The sequence below is a fragment of the Hyperolius riggenbachi genome, chromosome 5, assembly GCF_040937935.1.
Source record: "Hyperolius riggenbachi isolate aHypRig1 chromosome 5, aHypRig1.pri, whole genome shotgun sequence".
Taxonomy (NCBI): Eukaryota; Metazoa; Chordata; class Amphibia; order Anura; family Hyperoliidae; genus Hyperolius; species Hyperolius riggenbachi.
This window is the reverse complement of record NC_090650.1, coordinates 267,054,124-267,078,000: the sequence shown is the minus strand read 5'-3', so window position 1 is coordinate 267,078,000 and position 23,877 is coordinate 267,054,124. Positions and strand designations below refer to the sequence as shown.

General features: G+C 41.9%; 1 protein-coding gene across 5 annotated transcripts in view; it reads left to right on the top strand.

Annotated features, from left to right (window-relative positions):
* Positions 1–23,877, top strand: part of NEDD9 (neural precursor cell expressed, developmentally down-regulated 9) — a 313,393-nt gene that overhangs the window by 251,700 nt on the left and 37,816 nt on the right. Inside the window, exon 1 of one of the 5 annotated variants that reach the window (XM_068236896.1) lies at positions 3,444–3,583. The exons of the other annotated variants lie outside the window; for them this stretch is intronic. Coding sequence (XP_068092997.1) covers positions 3,572–3,583 — 12 coding nt within the window. The 5' untranslated portion in view covers positions 3,444–3,571. Of the gene's footprint in view, positions 1–3,443; positions 3,584–23,877 lie in introns of those variants that run through there. 5 annotated transcript variants of the gene reach the window in all.

Sequence of the window (23,877 nt, the reverse complement as noted above, 5' to 3'; positions counted from 1 at the left end):
GGAAATATTCAGGAAGAGTCAGGAGAATATTAAAATAAAATCAGTACAATACAGATGGTTCCTACTTACACACAGGCTCCGTTCAGGGAGATTGTTTGTAAGTTGAATATATGAGCAAGTTGAGTCATGTGCTATACATGGTGAAACATGGATTAATGATTATTTTCAAACAACTCTAGATTTGGGCATAGAGCATAAACAATATTTTTTTTTCCAAAGTGATTTTAATGTTATTTAACTACTCCCAACCACCAATACAGTACTATAACATTTCAATCCACTGAAATGTTTACGTATGCATACTGAAATTGTTAGTTTTAGTTATATCATTATCTCATTGCTTACTAGTCAATATCGTTCCACATAAAATGACAAATAATATTTGTCACCTGACTGTTCATTACTCTAGATTTCTAGTCCTTAAGTCAAGATGATTTCTCCACTCTAATGACATGTTGCTGCTTGAGGACTGACAGCTGCGACACTTTGATGTTCTAAAAACAGGGTCCCCAGGAACAGAATCAGTGATTAGGATGTTTACAAGGGGAAATTGGCAGACATTCCTTTGCCCTCTGCTTGAAGTGAACCTGTCATGATTCATTATATGGAAGCAATGATTCTGACTTTTAATAAGTTCCTTGTTCCCCAGCTGCCATGTTCATTTTATCAATACTCAGTGAGTTAGTGACACAGAACAAACTTGTAGGTTAGGACTTTTGACCTTAATGGCTGTGTACTTGTTTTGGGTTACAGCCTCACAAAAACCTGATACAGCCATTAGAGGGAATATGGATATGCAAAACAATCTGTCTTCTGTCGTGCTGTGTACTTGACTTGGCACAAGTGTCCTTACACTTGCTATTGGGGCCACAACACTCATCGCTAAGAATTGTATTAACACCCATGGCTTGGCAGTATGTTGGCGTAGTGGTTAGCACTCTCAGCTTGCAGCGCTGGGTCCCTGGTTTGAATCCCATCCAAGGCACTATCTGCACAGAGTTTTATGTTCTTCCCATGTCTGCGTGGGTTTCTTCCTGGTACGGCATGCGTCAATCCAGTGCGTTACCACAAAGCGCACATGTTAACAGGTGCAGTGAAGCATACTTTTTATTGACTGTGTGTTTCACTGTATGTAACGCAATGTACGGATAACATGCGGTACCACTCTCTCATTGCACTCCTGCTGTTACAGGGAACACAACGCTCACCTAGCCTAAGGACTAAGCAGATTTAGGCCTGGAACCCACTAGACAAGACAAGACAAGACAAGACAAATAACATTTATATTGCGCTTTTCTCCTTGCGGACTCAAAGCGCCAGAGCAGAGCAGCAGCCACTAGGGCGCGCTCTATTGGCAGTAGCAGTGTAAGGGAGACTTGCCAAAGGTCTCCTACTGAATTAGTGCTGGCTTACTGAACAGGCAGAGCCGAGATTCCTGTGAGAGGCAGCGCCCTTAACCATTACACCAGCAGCCAACTGGACTACAAATCGCAAATCTTTAATTAGCGATTTGTAAGAGATTTCATGAGTGTTTCCCAGCAATTTTGGTAGTGGAAAAAAGTGTAAGTTTTATACCAGCGATTGTGATAGCGATTTGCGAATAGCGATTTTAATTCTGATTGGTCCTTTCTAATTATTTTAATTTTTGTCACAGTTTGCAGTAATTTAGAAGCGCACACAAATCGCTATGTGTAGCGATTCATGAGCGATTTACCAGCGCTTCAATACTTTACATTGAAGCGCAAACGCTCCCAAAATGCTGCATGCCCTGCGATTGTGATTTTGCTAATCGCAATCACTACTGTGGAATTTGTTACATTTATTTACATTGGCAGATCATAGGGAAATCGCTAGTGATTTAAAGCGCTCCCTAAATGCTCAAAAAAGCGCTCTAGTGGGTTCCAGGTCTCATGCAACTTGAAATGTACCAATTGAAACCTATCAAGGTGGTTTTCACTTGGTTCATTTTCACGCAGCATAGTTTTGCTTACAAAATGTGCATAATCCCACATCAACACTCACTAGGAGCGATTTTCTGAGCGTTTTGCGATTTGAAAACTCTTGCTAATGTAATGCTATGGGTGTGATCCCACTTGAGTGATGTGATTTTATAAAAAAATCCCCCATAGCATTGCATTAGCAAGAGCTTTTTAAAAAATCGCTCCTAGTGGGTTTCTGGCCTTAGAGCTGGGACTCACTAGGAGTGCTTTTGCAGCTCTTGCCAATCGCTGGCGATCCCTAGGGGGGGTGGTCCCGCTAGCAGCATTTTGGGTGCAATCCTGTGATCACTTCCACGATTTAACAAATTGCCAGCGCTTTGCGATTGCCACATTTAGTGGATCCCAGACCTTGTATGTATTTCTTCCTCTCTGCTTACACCTCTCTCACACAGAATACCCAAGCAGCTCGGGGTGACCCAAAACTACAAGTAAGGTAGGGGGACTAAAAGAGACCGAAAAGCCCTCCTCAAAAGCCAACGCTCAGTATACTTTGCCTTCTCACACAGTAAAGGCTTGTTCACAGTAAGGGCATTTTTGCCTTTTTTGAGTGCTGGCGATTTTCAAAATCGCCCTAAAAGCACTTGTGCAATGATTCCCTATAAGAGTGTCCACATCTGAGCGGTTCAATTCCGATCTGCTCAACAAAGTGCTACCATTTTTTGGGCCGATTTGCCTCAATGGAAGGTATGGGGAAATCGCAAAACACTTGAACAAGCGTCTTTATAGCGATTTCCCAAGCGCTTTTAAGAATAAATGCATTGTATTTATTATTTTCCGGGTCAAAGAGTTCACTTGAGTCAGGAAGTGAACAAACAAATCATTCTGCAAAAGCACTTAGAAAAGCGTTTCACAAAAAATCGTTAAAAAAAAAAAACCACTCACAAAATCGCAAGGCACTGGCCTCAGCGATTGCAATTTTAGATGTGCCTTATGTCCTTAGAAAACTGGTGTCTATATTACATCATTATTATTATTTTGGATTTATATAGCACCAGTATCTTCTGTGACTTTACAAGAGATGTACACAGTCGCAAGGCAATGGGTTACAGATAAATATTGTTTGATTATACATTGAAAATAGTGCTGGGGGTCCCAGTGTCAAATTTGCAACTGGGCCCATTTGCTCAGTAGCTACTACATCACTGCCAGACTCCTCTGACACAGACTGTTTTGTGAAAACACTCCACACAGAACCATTTGGTCAGTACATAGCTATGTAAACTTTTTTTTTTAGTTACATTTCTGTTAAATAGGACTATGCCCCGATATAGAAATTTTTTTAGCATATGCTTGAAAGCTCATCATGTCTGAAAGTATTGTGTACACAGGAAGGAATGGGAGAGCTCTCTGCCAGTAAGCCCTCCCCCTCATGACCAATCACAGGAAAGTATGCAAATACCTTTTACACTGTACAGAGTGCAACCCAAACAGAGATCACAGTTAGCTAGCTGTACAGCTCTCAGATTGCAGCAGAACTTTGAAGTAGTGGTTGCTGGCCTCCTCGCCTATTGCTTGCCACGGTTGATCGGAAGACCATTCCAATGCATGCTTCGTAACGGGACTTTACAGAAATGAAGTACAAGGTGAGGAAACTCGCACTTCAGTTTTCTTGCTGTTGTCCGGTATAATAGCAAAGGGTGATTTTCTTCAGACGGGCAAACTAGATACATTGTAAGCTTACCTGTGTCTGTAGCTTGCTGGCTGTTGTTACAAGTTTGTATAAAGTGCAAGTTTGTGCTCTGATGTACTTGAGGCTGGAGAGTTTCCAGGGACTTCTAGTGAGCGCGACGTTGTGTAATAGCTGGCATTTATTAGTTCAGACTACAATGAAGAGCCTCCAGTAATCCTGAGACGGGGCAGTCTCTGCAGGCTCCACGCTCTCATTATAGACTGGAATGCAGCTCTTTGCATAGAGGGATCGCAGTCTGACTTTCTAATGAGGCTCTATGGCAGAGGTTAACCCCTCGGTGTGAGGCTGCTGCTGACACTCTGCGGGAGCCCATCATCACAGTTCCAGAGCAGAGGGGGGACTCTGCTACCAGAAAGACTTCATCACTTGGGATTGTGTCAACGTTTGCGCTGGACTGGAAACTTATATTGGAAGATTCTAGTTGCAGTGTTTTGTTTTGTTGTTTGTTTATGAAAATAAAGTTGCTGTAAAAATTCTGTAGAAATCGCTCAGGGTTGCTAAGGTGCCTATTCAGCGAACAATTGACCTTCCAATCCAATAATCATGATTGGAAGGAATTGATTGGAAATCATCGAGGGGCCCAGAAGTGAGATTTAAAAAAAAAAATCGAATTATTTTAGATAAAATCCTTCTACACACTGGATTGATAAATCAATTGATTGGCAGTTTGGCACCATCTACAGTACACCATCTGACCAATCATATGGCCGATTGTTCACTAAAAATTGTATCGTTAATGGTCTCCTTTTAGATAAGGGGTGATCAATCGGCAAACTATTGTATTGTGAATTCTGGTGGACAGTTGCCCCATTTTAGTGCATAAGGTTCATGGATCAAAATTAGAGCACTGGAACTGGCCTGTGGTTGGCAAGAGCCACAGTGATGGTGACAGAATTGTGCTCAGTTGGAAGTTTTGTATGACAATGTGTGTTTAGTATGCTGGAATTTGCATTGATTTAAAAGGAGCACCTTAAGCTAACCATAAACTATTTAACCGAGGCACTGATTGTCCCACAATCGACATTACAACCGATATCGCAAGTCTATGGTGGCAAAAACTGCCTATCCTGATCATGGAATGTCGTCTGCAGAAAGTTGTGCTTTTTCATACGTTTTTACATGTGGCTCATAAACTTTCATTAGCATCAAAAACGCTAGAGCTTCTGCCTAGTGTGTTCGTAGCATCAAGGATTTTGATTGGTCGCTTTGGCCAGCTGCTTTACTTGTACTTCAGTTTCCTTTGCACTAAAATTAATCTGCACTTATAATATTAAAATGAGCTGAACTGTATAAGTGAAATGTATTACAGTTTGTACAGACTATGCCATTTAAGCCAGAAGATTAGATTGACAGAGGTTGGCAAATGCCACTGCTATTGGGGACCTATGAACTCTGAGAGGTCATCTGCATCACAAGTAGCAGCAGGCTGAAGAGGTGAGGAATTCCTGTCTCAGCCAGTGTGCATCCCCCAGTCTTATCTACATGACAGTTGTCTACTGTATGTCCAGAAGCAGCCCATTGTGATTGGCTCTTGTCCTGTAATCTCCAGTGGAATGAAAAGAAAAGCTTGAACAAGACCATGCAAAAAAGTCCACTACTTATTATTGCTGAGGCTTTATTCAGAAGACCTTGAGGCAGCCATCAACCTCATTTATCTACCTTTAGGGCCTTCTACCTCCTCACAATTTGTAGAAAGATTGCCAAGAATGAACATTTTGCTAATCAGCACTGTTACTTTTGTTTGAGCTATTTTAGAGCTGGTACTTTGCCACAGATTTACATTTTGTTTGCTGTTACAATTTAAAATCCAAAGGATTCAGAAATAGAGCTTTCTTCCTCATCACTGACATCCCACTGGCGATTAGACATGCAGGAAAGCCATCACTGGCAGCTTGCCTTTGCTTGTCCTCCCCCCTCCCCTGTCCATAGAGCAGAAAACGCACATCAACAGCCTGTTGGTATAAGGGAAATGCAACTAAAATCATCACAGAGGTTAGATTCTAAGTGGGACGGTGTGGTTGAGCGTTATCGCTGCCTGCTACCGCACTGCAATGTTATGTCTATGAGACGTTCACAGTGCTGCGTTAGCGTTGCGGTGTAAATGTTGTTATGGTAATGCACTACTACAATGTGTTACCTCTAAACGCACACCTTAACAGATACAGGGAAACATATTTGTCATTGCTTGTATGTTTCACTGTACCTACTGTATGCACCGTTAACGTATGTTACAACTTTTGCGTTGTTATAATTTTGCATTGGGCCGTTGACGTCCCACTGTGAACTTAGCCAAACACTTTAAATTGATGTGAGACCAACTTCGTTCTAACACAGTGATTTCACCCTTCTTTCTTCTTCAGTTCAGCAAGGTCAAAGTCATCAGTAACCAGAATGGCCTGTTGCCCAGACTACCACTTTTGGTTGGGAATTTTATAGAAATGTCCGCCTAGGCAAGGCTTAGAATTGTACTTTAGAATAGATGCCAATGATCTGTACAGGGCTTCGTCATTTGGAATAGCTGATGATGCAGGACCAGCAGTAGTATTTGCACAAGTCCTTGAATCTCAGACAGTCATTCTTGTTTAGTTATAGAAGCCTGAAGCAAAATTTACATTTTCGTAAATGTTTACAGTCCTCAAAAGGGGTATCAAAGATTGCCGCCAGTCTATGGATTGTTTCAGGCGTTGAAAATAAGTGCAAAAGACTCCTGTTTTGTGCAGCCAAAAATAATGCAGACAGGCTGGAGTTTCTGAACCATCCTATGGCCAGAATTCCCTAGATTTTGCAGAGTATTGTTGCCAAGGTTATGAAGAATTGGAATTTGAACTGTTATTATAAATCAAAAATCTAGAGCACTGGGCACAGAGGCTAGTTTACTTGCCTTGCTATGGCTTCTTCCAACTGCTAGGTGACACTGCCTTATAGCCAGTAGACAGCTTTTCCATTCATTTCTATGGACAGGCCATGTACCATCTACACTACTAAACCATAGAGAGGCTAGAGAAAAGATAAGTATTATGTAAACAAACACTACTTTGGTTACTACAAGGCTGTGTTCCCACTAGAGTAGAGAACAGACTTTTTTTGTTCCATTCTCCACTCACCGCTAAGTGGTGAACAGCTCCTATTTTATATTCAGGAGCCGTTCACACTTGTCACGCTGTGACCGATCCACGGGATCTGTTGCAGTAAGCGAATTGCACTTCTGTGCAGTCCATGATGATCTCAGACGGATCACAGCGGCCCATTGGAGCATACATTACACTGTCTCCTCCCTCTGGCCACAGGTGGGAACAGAGCCTAAAGGTGGGTACACACATCAGATAAGTCTTTGGAAAATGAAATATCAGACCAATTTTACCCCCTTCCATGTAGTATGAGAGCCATATTCTACACAGTCTATTCTATTGAGCTGAACTCCACATCAGATAAAAATCTTTGCAAGATGCTGCACACAAAGATGTTGTACAAATACAAAAGATCAGTATCTGCAAAAGATCCGTTCCTGCAAAATTCATTCATAGTCTATGATATCTGCAGATCTCATATACACCTTGTTTAACAGACATTCATCTGCAGATCTGAAGATCCATCCTAGTGGATCTGATCTGCAGATGAATGTCTGTTGAACAAGGTGTGTATGAGGATCTGCAGATCTCATAGACTATGAATGCATTTTGCAGGAATGAATCTTTTGAAGATACTGATCTTTTGAATGTGTACAGCATCTTTGTGTGCAGCATCTTGCAAAGATTTTTATATCATGGGGAGTTCAGCTCCATAGAATAGACTGTGTAGAGTATGGCTCTCATACTACATGGAAGGGGGTACAATTGGTCTGTGATCTTTCATTTTCCAAAGACTTTTTTTTTTTATTTTTTTTATCTGATGTGTGTACCCACCTTTAGGCACTAAGCTGCAGGTTCCTGTGGGAATTGGTACCAGAATCTAGCTAAGAAAGTAATAGTGGTTTGAGGCGAATCCAGCACTGAAGATTTGGGCGCAGCCGGCGCCACCATAGACCGTAATAGGAATTACGGCTATAGCGGTGCACAGTGAGTAACTTTGGCGCCGTCAGAAGACAGAGCTGAAGTTACTTTTAAAGTCTACCCGAACTGACATGTGACAAGATGAGATAGACATGTGTATGTACAGTGCCTAGCACACAAATAACTATGCTTTGTTCCTTTTTTCTTTCTCTGCCTGAAGAGTTAAATATCAGGTATGAAAGTGGCTGACTCAGTCCTGACTCAGACAGGAAATTACTATAGTGTGACCCTCACTGATAAGAAATTCCCCCTTTTTACCTCTTTCTTGCTCTCAGAAGCCATTTTCTGCTAGGAAAGGGTTTTTATAGTTGGAATTTCTTATCAGTAAGGGTCACACTGTAGTCACTTCCTGAGTCAGGACTGAGTCAGCCAATTACAAACCTGATATTTAACTCTTTCAGGCAGAGAAAGAAAAAAAGGAACACGGCATGCTAGGCACTGTACATACACGTCTATCTCATCATGTCACATGTCAGTTCGGGTATCCTTTAAAACACTGTAATTCGGCCAGAATGGGAGCCGAATTACATCATTCCCCACCATCCACGTGGACCTGGAGGGGGGGAATAGTAATTAACGCCGCCGGGACTTGTGCAGCATCAGGAAAAGCCATATATCGGCTGTACCCTGAGCCCAAGTCTCCTGGTGGCAATTTTCTCTCGTATGCAGTTTGAGGGAAATCGGTGTGGATTATTTACATTTATAGGGCTGGTGCACACCAAAACCCGCTAGCAGATCCACAAAATGCTAGCAGATTTTTAAACGCTTTTTTTTATTTTTATGAGGCGTTTTGCTAGCGTTTTGCGGATTGCTGCTGCGGTTTTCAGTATAGTAGATTTCATATATTGTTACAGTAAAGCTGTTACTGAACAGCTTCTGTAACAAAAACGCCTGGCAAACCGCTCTGAAGTGCCGTTTTTCAGAGCGGTTTGCGTTTTTCCTATACTTAACATTGAGGCAGAAACGCATCCGAAATCCAAAAAATGCCTCACCCAGGCATTTTTCGTTTCTGCAAAACGCCTGCCGCTCTGGTGTGCACCACCCCATTGAGATACATTGACCAAGCAGATCCGCAGCCGCAAGCGGATCTGAAAACGCCCAAAAAGCCGCTCGGTGTGCACCAGCCCATATTTATAAGTATGCTTATTTCTCAAACTAGTTTAGTTCAAATGATAATAAATGTGACTGCAATATGTGTCATCTTATCACAGCCCTGATGCGTTTGCTTGTACTGTATTTTAAATTGACTTTGTAGCAAAATGTTCAGCCTTATTTCTTCTATCCTATAAGTTCCTATACCTGTTCTAATGTGGTCTGTCTTACTCCAGCCTCTCCTAGTTACACAGTGGCTGTATTATCTCTTTTATATAATCTAATCTTCTTTCCTCTGGCGGCTTTGTCGGGCTAAGGCACTCAGGCAGGAATGTGCTGCTCTGCTTGTGATAGGATAGAAGCTATACACACCCTCTCAACACCCACTGCAGGCTCTGTGTGAGTCACAGACTGAGCTCCTCTCAGCCTATTATAAGATGGTTAGCAGCCATGTCTTTTGTTTGTAAACACTGCCTAAAACTGGCAATTACAAGCCAGGATCGCAGCAGGGAGTGGCAGAAACAGCACAGAGGGGCCCAGGAGAACATGATGAATAGAATGGTATTTTTTTTTTTATTGTAAGAATTTTAGAGTACAGATTCTCTTTAACATTGCTTGGTTTCTGGGAAGTCACAGTAGTTCATACTCATAAGCTAAGAGGAATGTTCATCGAAATTTGATTTTTATTTTTTTTTCTGCCGGCGAACATTTGGTGATTTCCACCGCCCCCTATACATCATCATTGAGCTAAACTTTGACACCTTATCTTACAGTCAGCAGACACATGTCAGCCAATCAGCTAACACCCCCTCCTGGACCCCCCACCCCCCTATTAAAAAGCCGTTGTGGGTGGCCATATTGGATTCATTCTCTGGCTGCAGTGATAGTGAGAGCAGGGTCAGACTTGCTACAGATAGGGAAAGCAATGGCTAGGTCTGTGTTCTTGTTCCTCACTGACTACTTGCTGAAAGCACCCCAAATGGCCCTTTTTCAGGGCTAGTACATGGGTCTTCTGTGTTTTGTGTGTGTGTGTGTGTGTGAGACACGCCACAGCCCGCTGACACCCATAGCTGTGCACACTATTTGTTGCCACATTAAGTGGCAGGTACAGAGTACCACTCCAGTGCATTATTTGTAGGAATGTAATGTGATTTCTGGCCTTTAGCGATTAAAACACGACTGCGGCAACTAATTTTTGGTGGGACTTTTGGCATGGATCCCCCTCCGGCATGCCACAGTCCAGGTGTTAGACCCCTTGAAACAACTTTTCCATCACTTTTGTGGCCAGAAACAGTCTTTGTAGGTTTTAAGATTTGCCTGCCCATTGAAGTCTATGGTGGTTCACCCTGTTGACAAACATTTGCGGATAGTCGCTGTTTCCGAACCTAAAATTTTATGTTTGGGCCATCTCTAGTCACAGCATTTCACATGACTTCTCAAGCAACTTTTTGACGTGGTGAGTAATGTAAACTAATATGTAAAGCAGTCAAAGAAGGGATGTTTTACACAAAGAGCACTTTCATAGAGCGTTTCTGATCGCCAGCGCTTTCCAGTGTTTTGAGAAGCGCTTGGACAATGAAATCCTATGGGCTTTTTCACATAAGACAGGCTCCCCTTTTCTAAAAATCGCAAAAGTGCTACTTGTAGCATTTTTGGAGCAATTGTGATTTTGTGACGAGTATAGAAAAGCAATACCGCTGTGACAATCGCTTTAAAATTGCCAGCGAATAGTCGCTATAAAATCTCTCTCGCCTACTCTTTCTGTGTGGAAACAGCCCGATGGGATATATAAAAGGCTATGCAGGAAAAAAAAAAATTCATAAAAGTAGTGCTGAACTTGCAAATTACCGTAGAAACCCAGAAGAGTTGTGCTATGGATACATGATGAAGAAAGCAGAAGTGTGCCCCTACAGGTCAGACCCTTCGGCATGGTCTGTCCACTGAAATGAAAACGTTTTACAACTAGGTGTGCTAAGTGAATGATGAAAAGTGAATTAATTTATGTACAGCCAGTAAACTTGGGCTCAAAACTATTTGTGCTAGATTTGTGGTGACAGTCTGTAGACTCATCCCTCCCTCCTCTGCCTTTTGGATCTTAAGTCAATTGCTTGTGAGGTTCCTGGAAGGGTCTTGTTAGTGGGGCGCCTATTGAGCACTCAATTAGTAGTTTCTGAGCTCTTGCTTTGTAGGAAAACTATCACTTGGATCAATCACACAAGATCATTTTAGGTGACAGAAATGTATGTGCTCATCGTTGAAGACCATCTACACTGATTTCTAAATGACTTGAATGCACCACTTACATTTTAAAATGTGAAAATGTCCTATAATTCACTTTTTGTAAATCGGCCTGAATGTGTGGGTGTTAGAATTTCAGCAGAGGTAGTCATATATCAGAAGCTTAGTAGTTTCTCAGCATTGATACTTCAGATTTATCTTTTGGAAATTCCCAGGGTAAATGAAGAATAACAGACAGCAACAAATAAACTATTTCTTTGTAACGTGGCAGAGTTGAAATTCCCAACTAGTTTTTATTGCTGTCCCCCATTTCTTGTCCAGGTCAGCTTTCATATTAAAGCCTTAAAACACACCTGAAATGAAAAACAAATCTGTCCATATCTGGAGCTTCTTCCAGCCCCCATAGTCACCATGGCCCCTCAGTTTCTGTGGCCTCCCCTCCGTTGTGCTGCTGTCTAGTCGCAGCTATGGTGCCTGCTCTGTCCTGTCCATATCTGGTGCTTCTTCCGGCCACCATACTCCTCATGGCCCCTCAGTTACGCTGGTCCCACCTACATCATGATGCTGTCTAGTCACAGCTATGGTGCATGCTCTGTCCTGTCCATACCTTGGGCTTCTTCCAGCCCCCATAATAATCATGTCCCCTCGGTTTTGCTGGCCCCACCTACATCATGCTGCTGTATAGTCACAGCTATGGTGCATGTCCTGTCCATATGTGGGGCTTCTTCCAGCCCCCATAGTCATCCCCTCAGTTTTGCTGGCCCCACCTACATAGTGCTGCTGTCTAGTCGCAGCTATGGTGCATACTCTGTCCTGTCCACGTGCCTCCTCGATTTTAATCCTGTTAAAATACAGAACGTATGACCTATTTTATCCTAGTTTTCCAACACTATTATTGCTTTCCTTTAAGTCCTTACTGTGCAAGTCTTTTTATAGTACATGTGTGGCCAGTGAAGTGAATGAAGTATTGCAGTCGCTGCACATACCTATCATTCTACATTGAGCAGTAAACAGCCTATCTGCCAAATCCACTTTCAAACCTCAGATCCATTGACTATTTTGTCATTCTAATGAGTCATGAACCTTGCTCACATGTTTGGGGGTTGACCTCCAGAGCCTTGTACAGTTTCCCAAAGCCTGCAGTATGTCAGAACATGATATAGCAGCCCACAGGACTCTGACACCCAAGCAATGAACAAGCACACTCAATACAGCTAAGCATCATGTTCACTAGAAGTGGTCATTGAATTCTAATAATTCCATGTCATTCAAATAGTCTCCAGCTTGAAATTAAGCTAATTAAAATCAACAGGAAGTGCATTTGATTTGCCTCTCCATCCTGGCCAGGCTGTGCGCTCAGTACCATAGATATGTTTACCAACATTAGATGGCTGCCCAGCTCAACCAGAAACAGATTGGGTGACTGCTGAAAACTTAGTGGGCTTATTCACACAATGGCTGCCCACACTGACATTTCTTAATGTACTGCAACTCCTTCTTGTATTTGTCCCTGGGTAAATGCCATGCACAAGAATGGAAATACTATGCAATTCAATAACAATAAAAAGTTCCAGGCTCACAAAACCTCCTACCATGTTATGATTCAGGCTATAACAAATGCATATTTTGTGGCAGGAAATTGAGGCCTACCTTTATCGTGTGCACTCTGCAAGCAGGAACTGATGTGAGAACAAGGTACATGAAAGCAGCACTGAGGTTTACACATTAGCAGCATTGTGTGTAGTTACTGGTCACAGATTGTAATTCTACGTGCTGCCTTTTAAAGAGAACATGAACTTTAAATAAAAAGTCAAAATAAACATGCACAGGTCATACTTGCCCCCCATGTAGTCTGCTCATTAATCTTTCTCCTCTCCTTCATACTGTTTGTCCACTGTGATCGATAAAATTCTCCGTCCTCCATTTTGAAAATGGCCATTACCCCTTAACAGTTTCCTGGTCAGCACACTGTTAAACTGTTATCGCCCACTTGAGCCATTGGGAAACATGGACATTACCTTGCACATTCAGTTGTGACTGACAGCAGCTGATATATAACTGATAGCAACTGGTATATTTCAGTTCTGACAATCTTGTCAGAACTGGAAGGGATCATTGTAAGAAGAAAATGGTGAGCTTCCTGAGCGGAACTGATGGTGAGGTAAGTATGTAATCACTTGCAGCTACATTATGGCCTCAATTCACTAAGCTTTATCAAACGTTTGATAATTTAACTCATGGGTAAAATCTAATTTTGAATTCACTAAGGTGTTATAGATTTATTGAATGCTTTAGGCCTCTTGCACACTGCAAGCAATTCAGATTCAGATTCCGCTTTTTAATCTGTTTTTACTTCCGATTCAGATTCAGATTTGCAGTTTGCTCCCTGCACACTGCAAATCTGAATCTGAATCTGAATCGGAGGTAAAAACTGATTAAAAAGCGGAATCTGAATCTGAATTTCTTGCAGTGTGCAAGAGGCCTCATCGATAACACATTCGATAAATATATAACACCTTAGTGAATTCAAAATTTAGATTTTACCCATGAGGTAAATTATCAAACGTTTGATAAAGCTTAGTGAATTGAGGCCATATGTGTTTATTTTAAATTATTTTACTCAGTTCAGGTTCCCTTTGAAGGGAACCTGAGGTGTGAGTGATATAGAGGTTGCCATATTTATTTCCTTTTAAACAATGCAAATTGCCTGGCTGTCCCTCTGATCATATATCTCTAGTACTTTTAGCCATAGACCCTGAACAAGCATCCAGGTCAGATGCTCTGACTGGATTAGCCACATGCTTGTTTCAGGGTTGTGACTTAAGCCTAGTACACACTAGCAATTTTGATAGGCCAATCATTGGTCAATTTTACCACCTCCATGTAGTATGACCATTTACCTATATAATCTGCATAGAATTGAAAATCTGCTTGGCCCTCATACTACATGGAGGTGGTAAAATTGACCAATCGTTGGCCAATCAAAATTGCTAGTGTGTACTAGCCTTTAGACACTACTGATGCAAGAAGACTGTCATCAGGACTGTCAGACAATTGGTATTGTTTAATAAATATGGCACCCTCTCACCTCGGGTACATCGTGATATCAGTATTGCTGAAGAGAAAGGGGGGGGGGGGGGGGGGAAGAATCGCTTTTTTTGAATTTTATGGTTGTTGGTGTCCCCCATCTTGGAGACTTTCTCACAGGACACATTGAGAACAGAGTCGGGGGGGGGGGGAATTCTAATAGTTAATCATAGACACAGTCCATAGTGTAGATATGGGCTATCATTCAGAAAGGGGTGTTCGGTAAATAAAATCAGTGCGGGAAAACACCGCATTCGGTAGTTTAGATTTCAGTGTGCTCATTCATAAAAATGTTTACAGTTGCGCTAGCAGTGCGGTGATTTCCCAAACTAGGCTGTCGGTAGGCTGGCGTAACAGGAGAAGCTGCCTGAGTCCCTCTGTGCGCTGCTCTCGCTGCTGCTTGGGAGGTATGTCCATTAACTTAAATGTAATCCGCATGCTTATCACTACTTCCAAGCGGTATTCCCCGTCCTTATACCGCTTGCTCTAATCTTTATGAATTGACATTTAGGAACATTTGTTAACATAATCACCGCACTGGGCGGTAATTTATCGCTCTGCTCGGGAATGTCAACTTTTGTTGCGGAAACAGCCTTTATGAATAGACATTTTGCTATGTGCTCAGTAAATTCAGCTGTTTTCAGCATTTCTGCAAGCGGACATTTTAAAATGATTGGAGAGTGTAAATAGATGTAGTTCCTCATCAGGTCCTCCACCAGATGGGAGGGCCTACAACCAGGAACTTAACCTAATTGGTTGATGACAGGGCGTCCAGACCATTTTGATTGGCTCCCTAGTGGAGCAAGGACTATTTAAGGCCGATTGTGTTTCATGTATTCAGAGGGCTTGTCAGCTTGCGAAAGAGAGGAGTCTCCTCTCGAAACGTCGCACAGACTTGCCCTTTTTGTCTTTTTGATGCTTTAAATAAATAAAAGAGCTTATAATACACTTGAAGACAGTGCTGGGTCTCTTCTCTTGGAGTTCCTGTGGAAATGCTTTATGAATGATAGCCATAGTGGTTTGGTGGGTATCAATCAAATAGTTTGGGAAGCAAACCTTCATCACAGGTATTGTCTGAAGGCCGAATTGGCAAATGTACCGCATCACCCTTGTGTATAATAGTCTGTTGATCATTCTATAATGCACAGACCTTAATGGCTTTTATTTCTGTCTTGTTAACCTTTTCCTGTCAGTCATTGGTTTAGTCGAGGTGTGCAGCTAATTTACACGAGGTGGAAATTTCTGGACAGTCTGTGGTAACGGCACACCAGAGACCTGACTGTCAGTCTTGGAACTTCTTAGCTCCTGGCAGTGGGACATGAAATATGTTTTTATAACGTGAAAGCAAACCTATGAGGTTTCATTATTTTCTAGATTCATTAGTGTCCTAAATAAGAGCACTGCCCCACAGACAGACAAAACGCATATAAGTAGCAGTATAAATAGCAGGTTAATTGTTTTATAAGCTATTAAACATGCCCAAAGGCAACATTTTCCACCTTTGTAAAGGGGTTGGGTGTGTCTTTGTACAGGCAGGAAATGGGTGGAATAGAGGAATTCTGCTGTCTGAAGGTATACTTTTATTTGTCAAGCTGAAATGGTAGAAGTAGCTGCCTGTTTCCTGCCAATAGATAACAAATCCTCCAGCACGTAGATCCGGCAGGAGGCTGAATTCATTGATGGAGAGTGAATGCAGAAGTCCCTTTTGTGTCAGGCTATTATTGTCTAGTATAGACCCTGGAAATAACATGCATTGCTAACTGCCTAACTAAATACACTTAATAAACACAAAGATTGGTTGAAATGATCCAAGGAAAGAGTGCGTTTTTTTTTTTTCTCTTTCTAAATAAAAAGAAAGCAATGGTCACGCACATGAATGCGGTAATCAAATCAGCGGTCTTTTAGGAAAAGCATCTTATTCAGCACAGGCTTGGCAGCTGACTGGAAGCAGGACTGTGCATTCCATACTCACAATGGGTGTTGAAGGATGCAGTGGTTACTTGGGAATTCAGCTGGATTGCATTGAATGCCACTGTGGGCCAATACTTTCCTATTCTTTGTAAGGAAATACTTGTCTATATCATAGGATGAAGAGTTCCATTGATAAATATAGTGATGGCAGCTTTCATCAAGAAGCTGAATGCACAACAAACTGTGGAGTTGCATCCTAACAAGGTTATACAACATAGGACAAAGTTATTCAAGGCAAATTGGGTACAAGGTACGTGATCATGTGATTTAGGGCTGGTTAGGTATGTCCAGTAATTCACATGATTATGTAGAATACACTCGGGAAGGGAGGACTCTGCTACAGGCTTACAATGTAACGGGAGAAAACCTTGTTTTTCATTTTCAACACGATTGTATTGATCAGGGAAAGCTTCCCCATTTTTATCAGAAAATAGCCATGATTCACAAAGCTTTTTTTACCTGTTTTCCTGAAATGAAGTTAATTAAGAACAACTTACTTTGAGTGATTATTTTGCTTGTAAATGTGCTGAAAGGTTATTTTTATCAATTAGGTGATAATTTTGAGAAGTTTTGTGAATAGAGCCCAATATCTATTAAGGTGCGTACACACGTCCATCAAAGTGCACGACCAACACCACAACATGACTGACACCACAACAAACCATTTACATGACTTGTATTTTCCGTGCACCAACCAACTTATTTACATACGGCATGCACAAGCGAAATGGTGGACTGTACGACATGGCCACATTCAAAACAAGTGTGTTGTTCAAATGACGCTGTACACACATGGCCAACTGCATCATATAAGCCTAAGGGCCCATTCACACTTGAGCGTTTGCCGGCGATTTTTGGCAAAACGCTCAAACACTAGCGCTTTTGAAAGCGCTAGTGTAATTAAACCCTATGGGCTTGTTCTTACTCTTACGCAAATCAACCAAAAACGTCAAATGCGTTGCCTGCACCATTTTCAGGCGATTTACCAGCGATTGCATTTCAGTGCTATAGAAGCGCTAAACGCGATCGCGGAAAAATTGCTGCAGTGTTCAGTGATTTTCTGCTGAAAAATCACTCACACAAAAATCGCCTGCATTTTGCGCTTTTAAGTGTGAATGGGCCCTTAATACAGTCATGTGAGTTTATCCATCCGCTGGATCAGGCAAACCACCTGTTATCAGTCGCTTGTCTAGTCATTTGCCATGCATACAAACGCCTGATTGTTGGCCAACAAACCAAAATCGGGTGGTTTGATCGAGTATGTGTACGGGCCTTTAGAAGCACTATGGGATGACTGTGTTTTTGTATGCTCTTAGGCCTCGTTCACAGAAGGCATTGTGTTTGATGCGACGTTAAGGTTTCTTCGCACAGTGATAAAACGAAAATGGCGCATGCGTTAAAAAAAAAACCATTACTGAGCATGTGCAAACAGTCTAGGGCAGCTAAAAACGTGTATAACACATAGCATGCAACACTTTCATTTAACGTGCAGCGTTACACACCAACGCAACGTCTGCACTGTGAACAGCCCATTGATTTTTCATTGCTGTATGTTATTGTGCATTACATGTTGTTGTAACGTGCAACTTTAACATCGCACTGTGAAAGAGCCCAAAAAAAAAAAAAAAAAAAAAAAAAAAAAGTTAAGCAAGCTTAAATTATTAATCCTGGCCATGGTTAAGCTGATTTGAAGAGATGCTCGTTGATCAGCAAGATTGCAGTTTCACCCTGTGGTTATGTGGCTAACCAGCTCCTATCGGCAAGCTTGTTTGCGTTTACTGACTCACAGGTTTGGAAAGTTATGGAATCATAACAACCAGGGATCAGGCAGGTGTATGCAGATGGCAAATCCTATGTGTAAACTGTTCAATAAATAACATTTTGTAATAGGGGTATTTGTAATTTTGTTGATATTAAACAATATTTAGAAAGTACAATGTTTGTATTCGTTTGGAAATGATAGCAGGTGATTACCATATCCATATATTCTCATAGTATAGTACTTCAGTAGGCGTGTTCTTCATTGATGTACTTGTGTGGAACAGGTGTGGATTCTAAACACATGGCTGTCTTTTCATCATATTAGTTAATTACCTTTTGTGCCTTTGAATTCTAGTAGCCTCTGGCATCAATACATCTGCTTTATTCCCTAAGCACATAATAACACACCTAAACAGTGCCAGCAGAAGTGAGCCTAGTAGTTCTCACATGTCTTTCACTGTACGTGTGTGTTTGTATTTTACTGTGGCGTGGCCTCATTTACTCATGATGAGATCATTTCATTAACCTATGATTTGGTCATTTCTGCCTTCCTTATGTTATGCTAGATATGTAATGCTTAGATTTGGAGAAACTACCTCATACCTGCAGATCTATGCTAGCCTGTTAAACTTTGCCCTAGATGATCCTGAGATGGTAATAACAGGATTAGTTGTACAGGCCTGGTCATAACATAAGCCAAATTTGCACTTACATGTTGTGTTATTCTATTACATGCTTTATTTGTGTTTGTGTGGTTACTGAGCTATGTAGAAAGAATTTACTGTTTCTCTGAAGGCTAAGTAAAGGGCTGTACATTCACAGGATGCTGTAAAGGATTGCAATGCAATTTTATAGAATTATGAGGAAAACCAAATATAAAGTAGATATCAGTAAGCTGAAGTCTGATGCTACATACACACTTGAGATAAAGTCTTTGGAAAAGGCAAGATCACAGACCAATTTTACCCCATTCCATGTAGTATGAGAGCATACTCTACACCAGGCATTCTCACCCAGAGTTCCCTGGAACCCCAGGGTTCCTTGAGTACTCTGCAGGGGTTCCTTGGCATTTTCCCTCATCATGGGGAAGTATAATAGAGCACACTATAATAGGTGGTAGTGTAACAAGAAGCACTAAATTGGGGGCTCAGGAGACAGTATAATGAGTGGCAGTGTAATGGGGGTAGTGAAATAAACAGCCACACATACTTTTAAAGCCCATGCCCCTGCAAAATCAATGCAGGGGTTCCTCGAGATCAAAAAATTGTTTGCAGGGGTTCCTTGAGCTCCAAAAGCTATTTGCAGGGTTCCTCCAGGGTAGAGAGGTTGAGAAAGGCTGCTCTACACAGTCTATTCTATTCAGGTGAACTCCCCATCGGATAACATCTTTGCAAGATGCTGTACACATTCAAAAGATCCGTTCCTGCAAAAGATCCGTTCCTGCAAAAGATCCGTTCCTGCAAAATGCATTCATAGTCTATAATATCTGCAAATCCTCATACACACCTTGTTTAACCTCCTTGGCGGTAATCCCGAGCTGAGCTCGGGCTATGCCGCCGCTGAGGATTGCTCTGGCTCTACTGGGCCGATTTGCATAATTTTTTTTCCCCCCAAACACGCAGCTAGCATTTTGCTAGCTGCGTGTTTGTTCCACTCGCCGCCGATCCGCCGCTACCCGACGTGAAAGAGGGTCCCCCCCGCAGACCCCTTGCGCAGCCTGGCCAATCAACGCCATGCTGCGCTATGGGGTGGATCGGGATTCCCTCTGACGTCATGACTTCAATGACGTCGATTACGTCAGTCCGATCGTCGCCATGGCGACGGGAGAATGGGATTTCCTGTTGGGATTATGCGGCGGCGATCGGAGGGGCTGGGCGGATGCCGCAGGGAGGGGGAAGCATGTAGCTAGCGCTAGGCTAGCTACATGCTTAAAAAAAATAGCAAAAAAGAAACCCTCCCGTGGCTGTGCGCCGCAAATAATTAGAATGGCAGGGAGGTTAACAGACATCTAATTACCCCACCTGTCTGGCGTTTCCTGCAAACCAAGTCCTTTTGGCACTTGAGGACAGGTTTAGGAAACCCTGTTGTAACTTAATTGCTGAAAGTCCACTTTAAGAAGGGCAAGTCTTCTGCCAATTCAGCAGACAGTCTAAATGGCATATCCTTGCTGCATTAGTATTTCTAGTTTAGTGGTGGATTTGAGAGAATTCCCAAAACCCTGCTGTGCTAATTACTCTCGAAATGATGTTGAGTTAATGAAGAACACTCTATGTTGCTAAATATTGTGTGCTGACCTCTATTAAAAAAGCAACACAGTTATTCATAGTGGCACAGAAGGGCATCATCTAAGCAAATTTACCCAAATTCTGTATATTTCTAAGCATCATACTTCTTCTTCTTCTTCTTCTTCTTTCACTGCAGACAGTTTGCTCTTTTCAAAACCTGGTCACCAGTTTCATAATACCAAATCATAAAAGGATGGTGAGATGGTGGTCCCTGTTAATCAGTTCTTTGATTGCTGTGCCCTCGTGGAGCTACATCGTGGTCCTGTATATTACTTCATAAAGTGGCAATTTATTTGTGGAAACAATGGCACTTCTTTATTCATCATCCTTAGGGCTTGCACACTATTTGCTGTGGCATCCAATTTGGCCAACTGCCCATGGTGTGCTGTCTGCAGAGATATAGAAAATGTCATAGCTTTTCATAATTTGCATTGCTTAATGATGCATTATTCTAATCCAGTAAGACTTCAGTCAGAAACATCTGATGTACATTCTATGGCTAAAAGTATTAGAAGGGGATCAGTAGGACAGCCAGGCAACTGGCATGGTTTGGAAATAAGGTAAATATGGTATATCCCTCTCACTTCAGGTGTCCTTTTAAGTTTTTATAAATAGATATATTTTCACTGTGGCAAAATGCATGATAAAGCTCCAACAGAGATATATCACAGCATACAGAATGGCTAAAGCATTCATGCATCCAGTGTAGTTTGAATGAGGTGTAACTGGTTGCTTTGGGCAACATTTTCTCTTGAGCTGCAGTCTCCTTTTGTACCTGCTTCTGTATGTCCGCCTCTGCTTATTTCTGTGGGATGCTGAACCATTGAAGCTTGTCACGAATACGTGCAGCTGACTTCATATGGAAAATGAGAATTCCCTGATGATTGCCACCTTGGTAACAAGGCAGTAAAGTTGAAAGGGCTGCTTTGTGACAACGATGAAATCAAATCAACAAAGCCATAATTTTTTTTTATCTGTATGGTACGTGAGTTTATGCAGCATTACCAGTTTGTTGTGAAAAGAAAGTTACTTGGAACTTGGCTACATGATTCTACACTACAGACTACTATACGGTAATGATGTGGAAATGCCTAACTATATTTACAGCAGACACTGGTAGGGTTATGTTGCAACTCCAGACAGATCTTCAAAGCTACTCCTTTTCAAATAAGCTAGGAACTACTTTAAAAGGAAACAGAGGTGTGAGACCTTCGGAAGCTATATTTATTTCCTTTTAAACAATACAAGTTGCCTGGCAGTCCTGCTGACCTTTCTGGTCAAAATCACACACCTGAAACAAGCATGCAGCTAATGTTGTCAGATTTGTCATAGACATCTGAACTGCATATGCTTGTTCAGGGTCTATGGCTTAAAGTATTAGAGGTAGATAATCAGCAGGACAACCAGGCAATGTGCATTATTTAAAAGGAAATAAACATGTCAGCCACCATTTCCCTCTCACCTCGGGTTCCCTTTTTAAAAATCATGTATACTGTCAGTATAATAGTTACGTAGCAAGTAATGTAGTTTAGAGTGGAAAGCCCTGGATGTTTATACTCGCCTGTTTCACTCTTGATGGCAGTCCTTTTCCTGTGATCAGTATTCTGGATCATGACCTATTGATCATATCACCAACAGTCACATGGCCATCTGGGTAGTGGTACTTGTATGACGTCACTGCGGTCAGCTGGGAAAATACTGCAGTAAGGAGGATCATGGACAGCTGAACATGTGAATGAAACAGTTCAGTGCCTGTCTACACATGTAAGGCTCAGCAGTGAGGCCCCGTTCACATTGCACGCGTTCCCGTCCGCGTTTCGGGAACGCGTGCGGGAGGCCGACACGCACGACATCAGACAGTGCATAGAGTGCACTGTCTGATGTTCACACTGCATGCGTTCCGGACCTGTGCGGTCCGGGAACGCATGCTGCACGCGTTTCCTAGCAAAACGCGCGGCTGTCCCATTCACTTTCAGGGCCCGTTTCCACTATTGCGTTGCGGAATCGCTGGTGAATCACCGCAGGCGAAATCGCATGCGGGTGCGATTCCGCATGCGTTTTTTGCTGCGATTTCGCATAGGTTAGGGTAATGCGATTTTAACCATGTCACTGCCTGTGTGAATTAACATGGGTACCTATGCGAAATCGCGGCAAAAAACGCATGGGGAAAACGCATGCGATTTCCCTATTAAATACATTGCGTGCGATTCGCCTGCATTCCACACGCAGGCGAATTCTGAGGGCCCTACCATGCAGATTTTTTTCTGCACAGAAAAACGTTCAGGAAAACGCACAAGTGGAAACAGTCCCATCCACTTGTACTGGCTGTACGAATCCGCATGCGGGCAACGCATGCGGATTCGCGATAGTGGAAACGGGCCCTCAGTGAATGGGATCAGCCACGCAACGCACAGACGCACATGACGTGCGTTCCTGTGCGTTGTGTTCTGAACGGAACGCGCCTGCATTCCGTGATATGAACGGGGCCTGAGGGAGGCATGTATAGCACTTGTAAAAGCCTGCCATGATGCACCAGTTTGAAAGCCTCTGCAGTAATATATTTACCAATTCATAGCTCTCATGTCCTCTGTAGCTATCTGCTCACTATGCCCTCACCCAATCAGTCTGAAATGATACCTACCTATTGCCTTTATTTTTTTTGTCAGATATTATTTTTTCTACAAAACTTTTTTTATGCATAATGCACAAATAATGTACTAATAACTACATATAAATGTTTGCTGGACTGGGGCATAGAATATTTAGAATGTTACAACATATTTCTCCTTTCTGTTGGAACTAGCTAGTTCATGCAGCTCTTCCTTTTAATTTCTGCCAAAAAAAAGGTTGATTACACACCAGGCATTTTCTGGCAGCCATTGGGCTTCTATTTGAGTAGACTTTCCCAGTTACACATCTTTGAGTGAATCTTGGTGACTTTGTTCTGCATCCCTCTACATTTGCGTTTGGCTGCATGTGCACCCACACTTTCTCACCTACATCACTATGGTAAGATCAAAGGCAGATTGTTCTGATAGGCTGCCCTTACATGGAGACAGGACTGAAACATGATTTGCTTGTCTGGACTTTAATATTACTCGTGATTAACCATTATTTTTTTTCCTATAATGGAGTCTTCATCAATTGCTGCTACTGAAGAGTGTATAGTAATGCAATAAAGAGAAATTATCATGTTTTTATGTAGAAAATAATAGGAAAGTTTTTTTTTTTTTTTTTTTTTTTTTTAATCCATTACATTCTTGTTTTAAAACTTTATTTTACAAAAAGCATTTAAAGTGGATCTCAAGTTAAGAAGAAAAAAAATAACCTGTAGGTAGTAAACCTTAATTCTGTACATTTATTCACACGCAGCTTACAACATGTTAGCTGTGCAGAGATCCACTACAAAATTACTCTAAAGCCCATTTAAGTTGTGAGTTTTTTGTTTTGTTTTGTTTTTTTTTTGTATGTTTTTCTTTAAGCTAAATGAAGGTCCCATCCCTTAACACCTCCCTGGCGTTTTGATTAATTGCGGCGCACGGCTGCGGGAGGTTTTTTTTATCAGCTATTTTTATTTTTTTATAACCTGTAGCGAGCCTAGCGCTAGCTACATGCTTTCCCCCCTCCCTTCGCTCGGACGATCTGAATGACGTCATCGACGTTGTGATGTCAGGGGGGAGTCCAGATCCACCCCATAGCGCAGC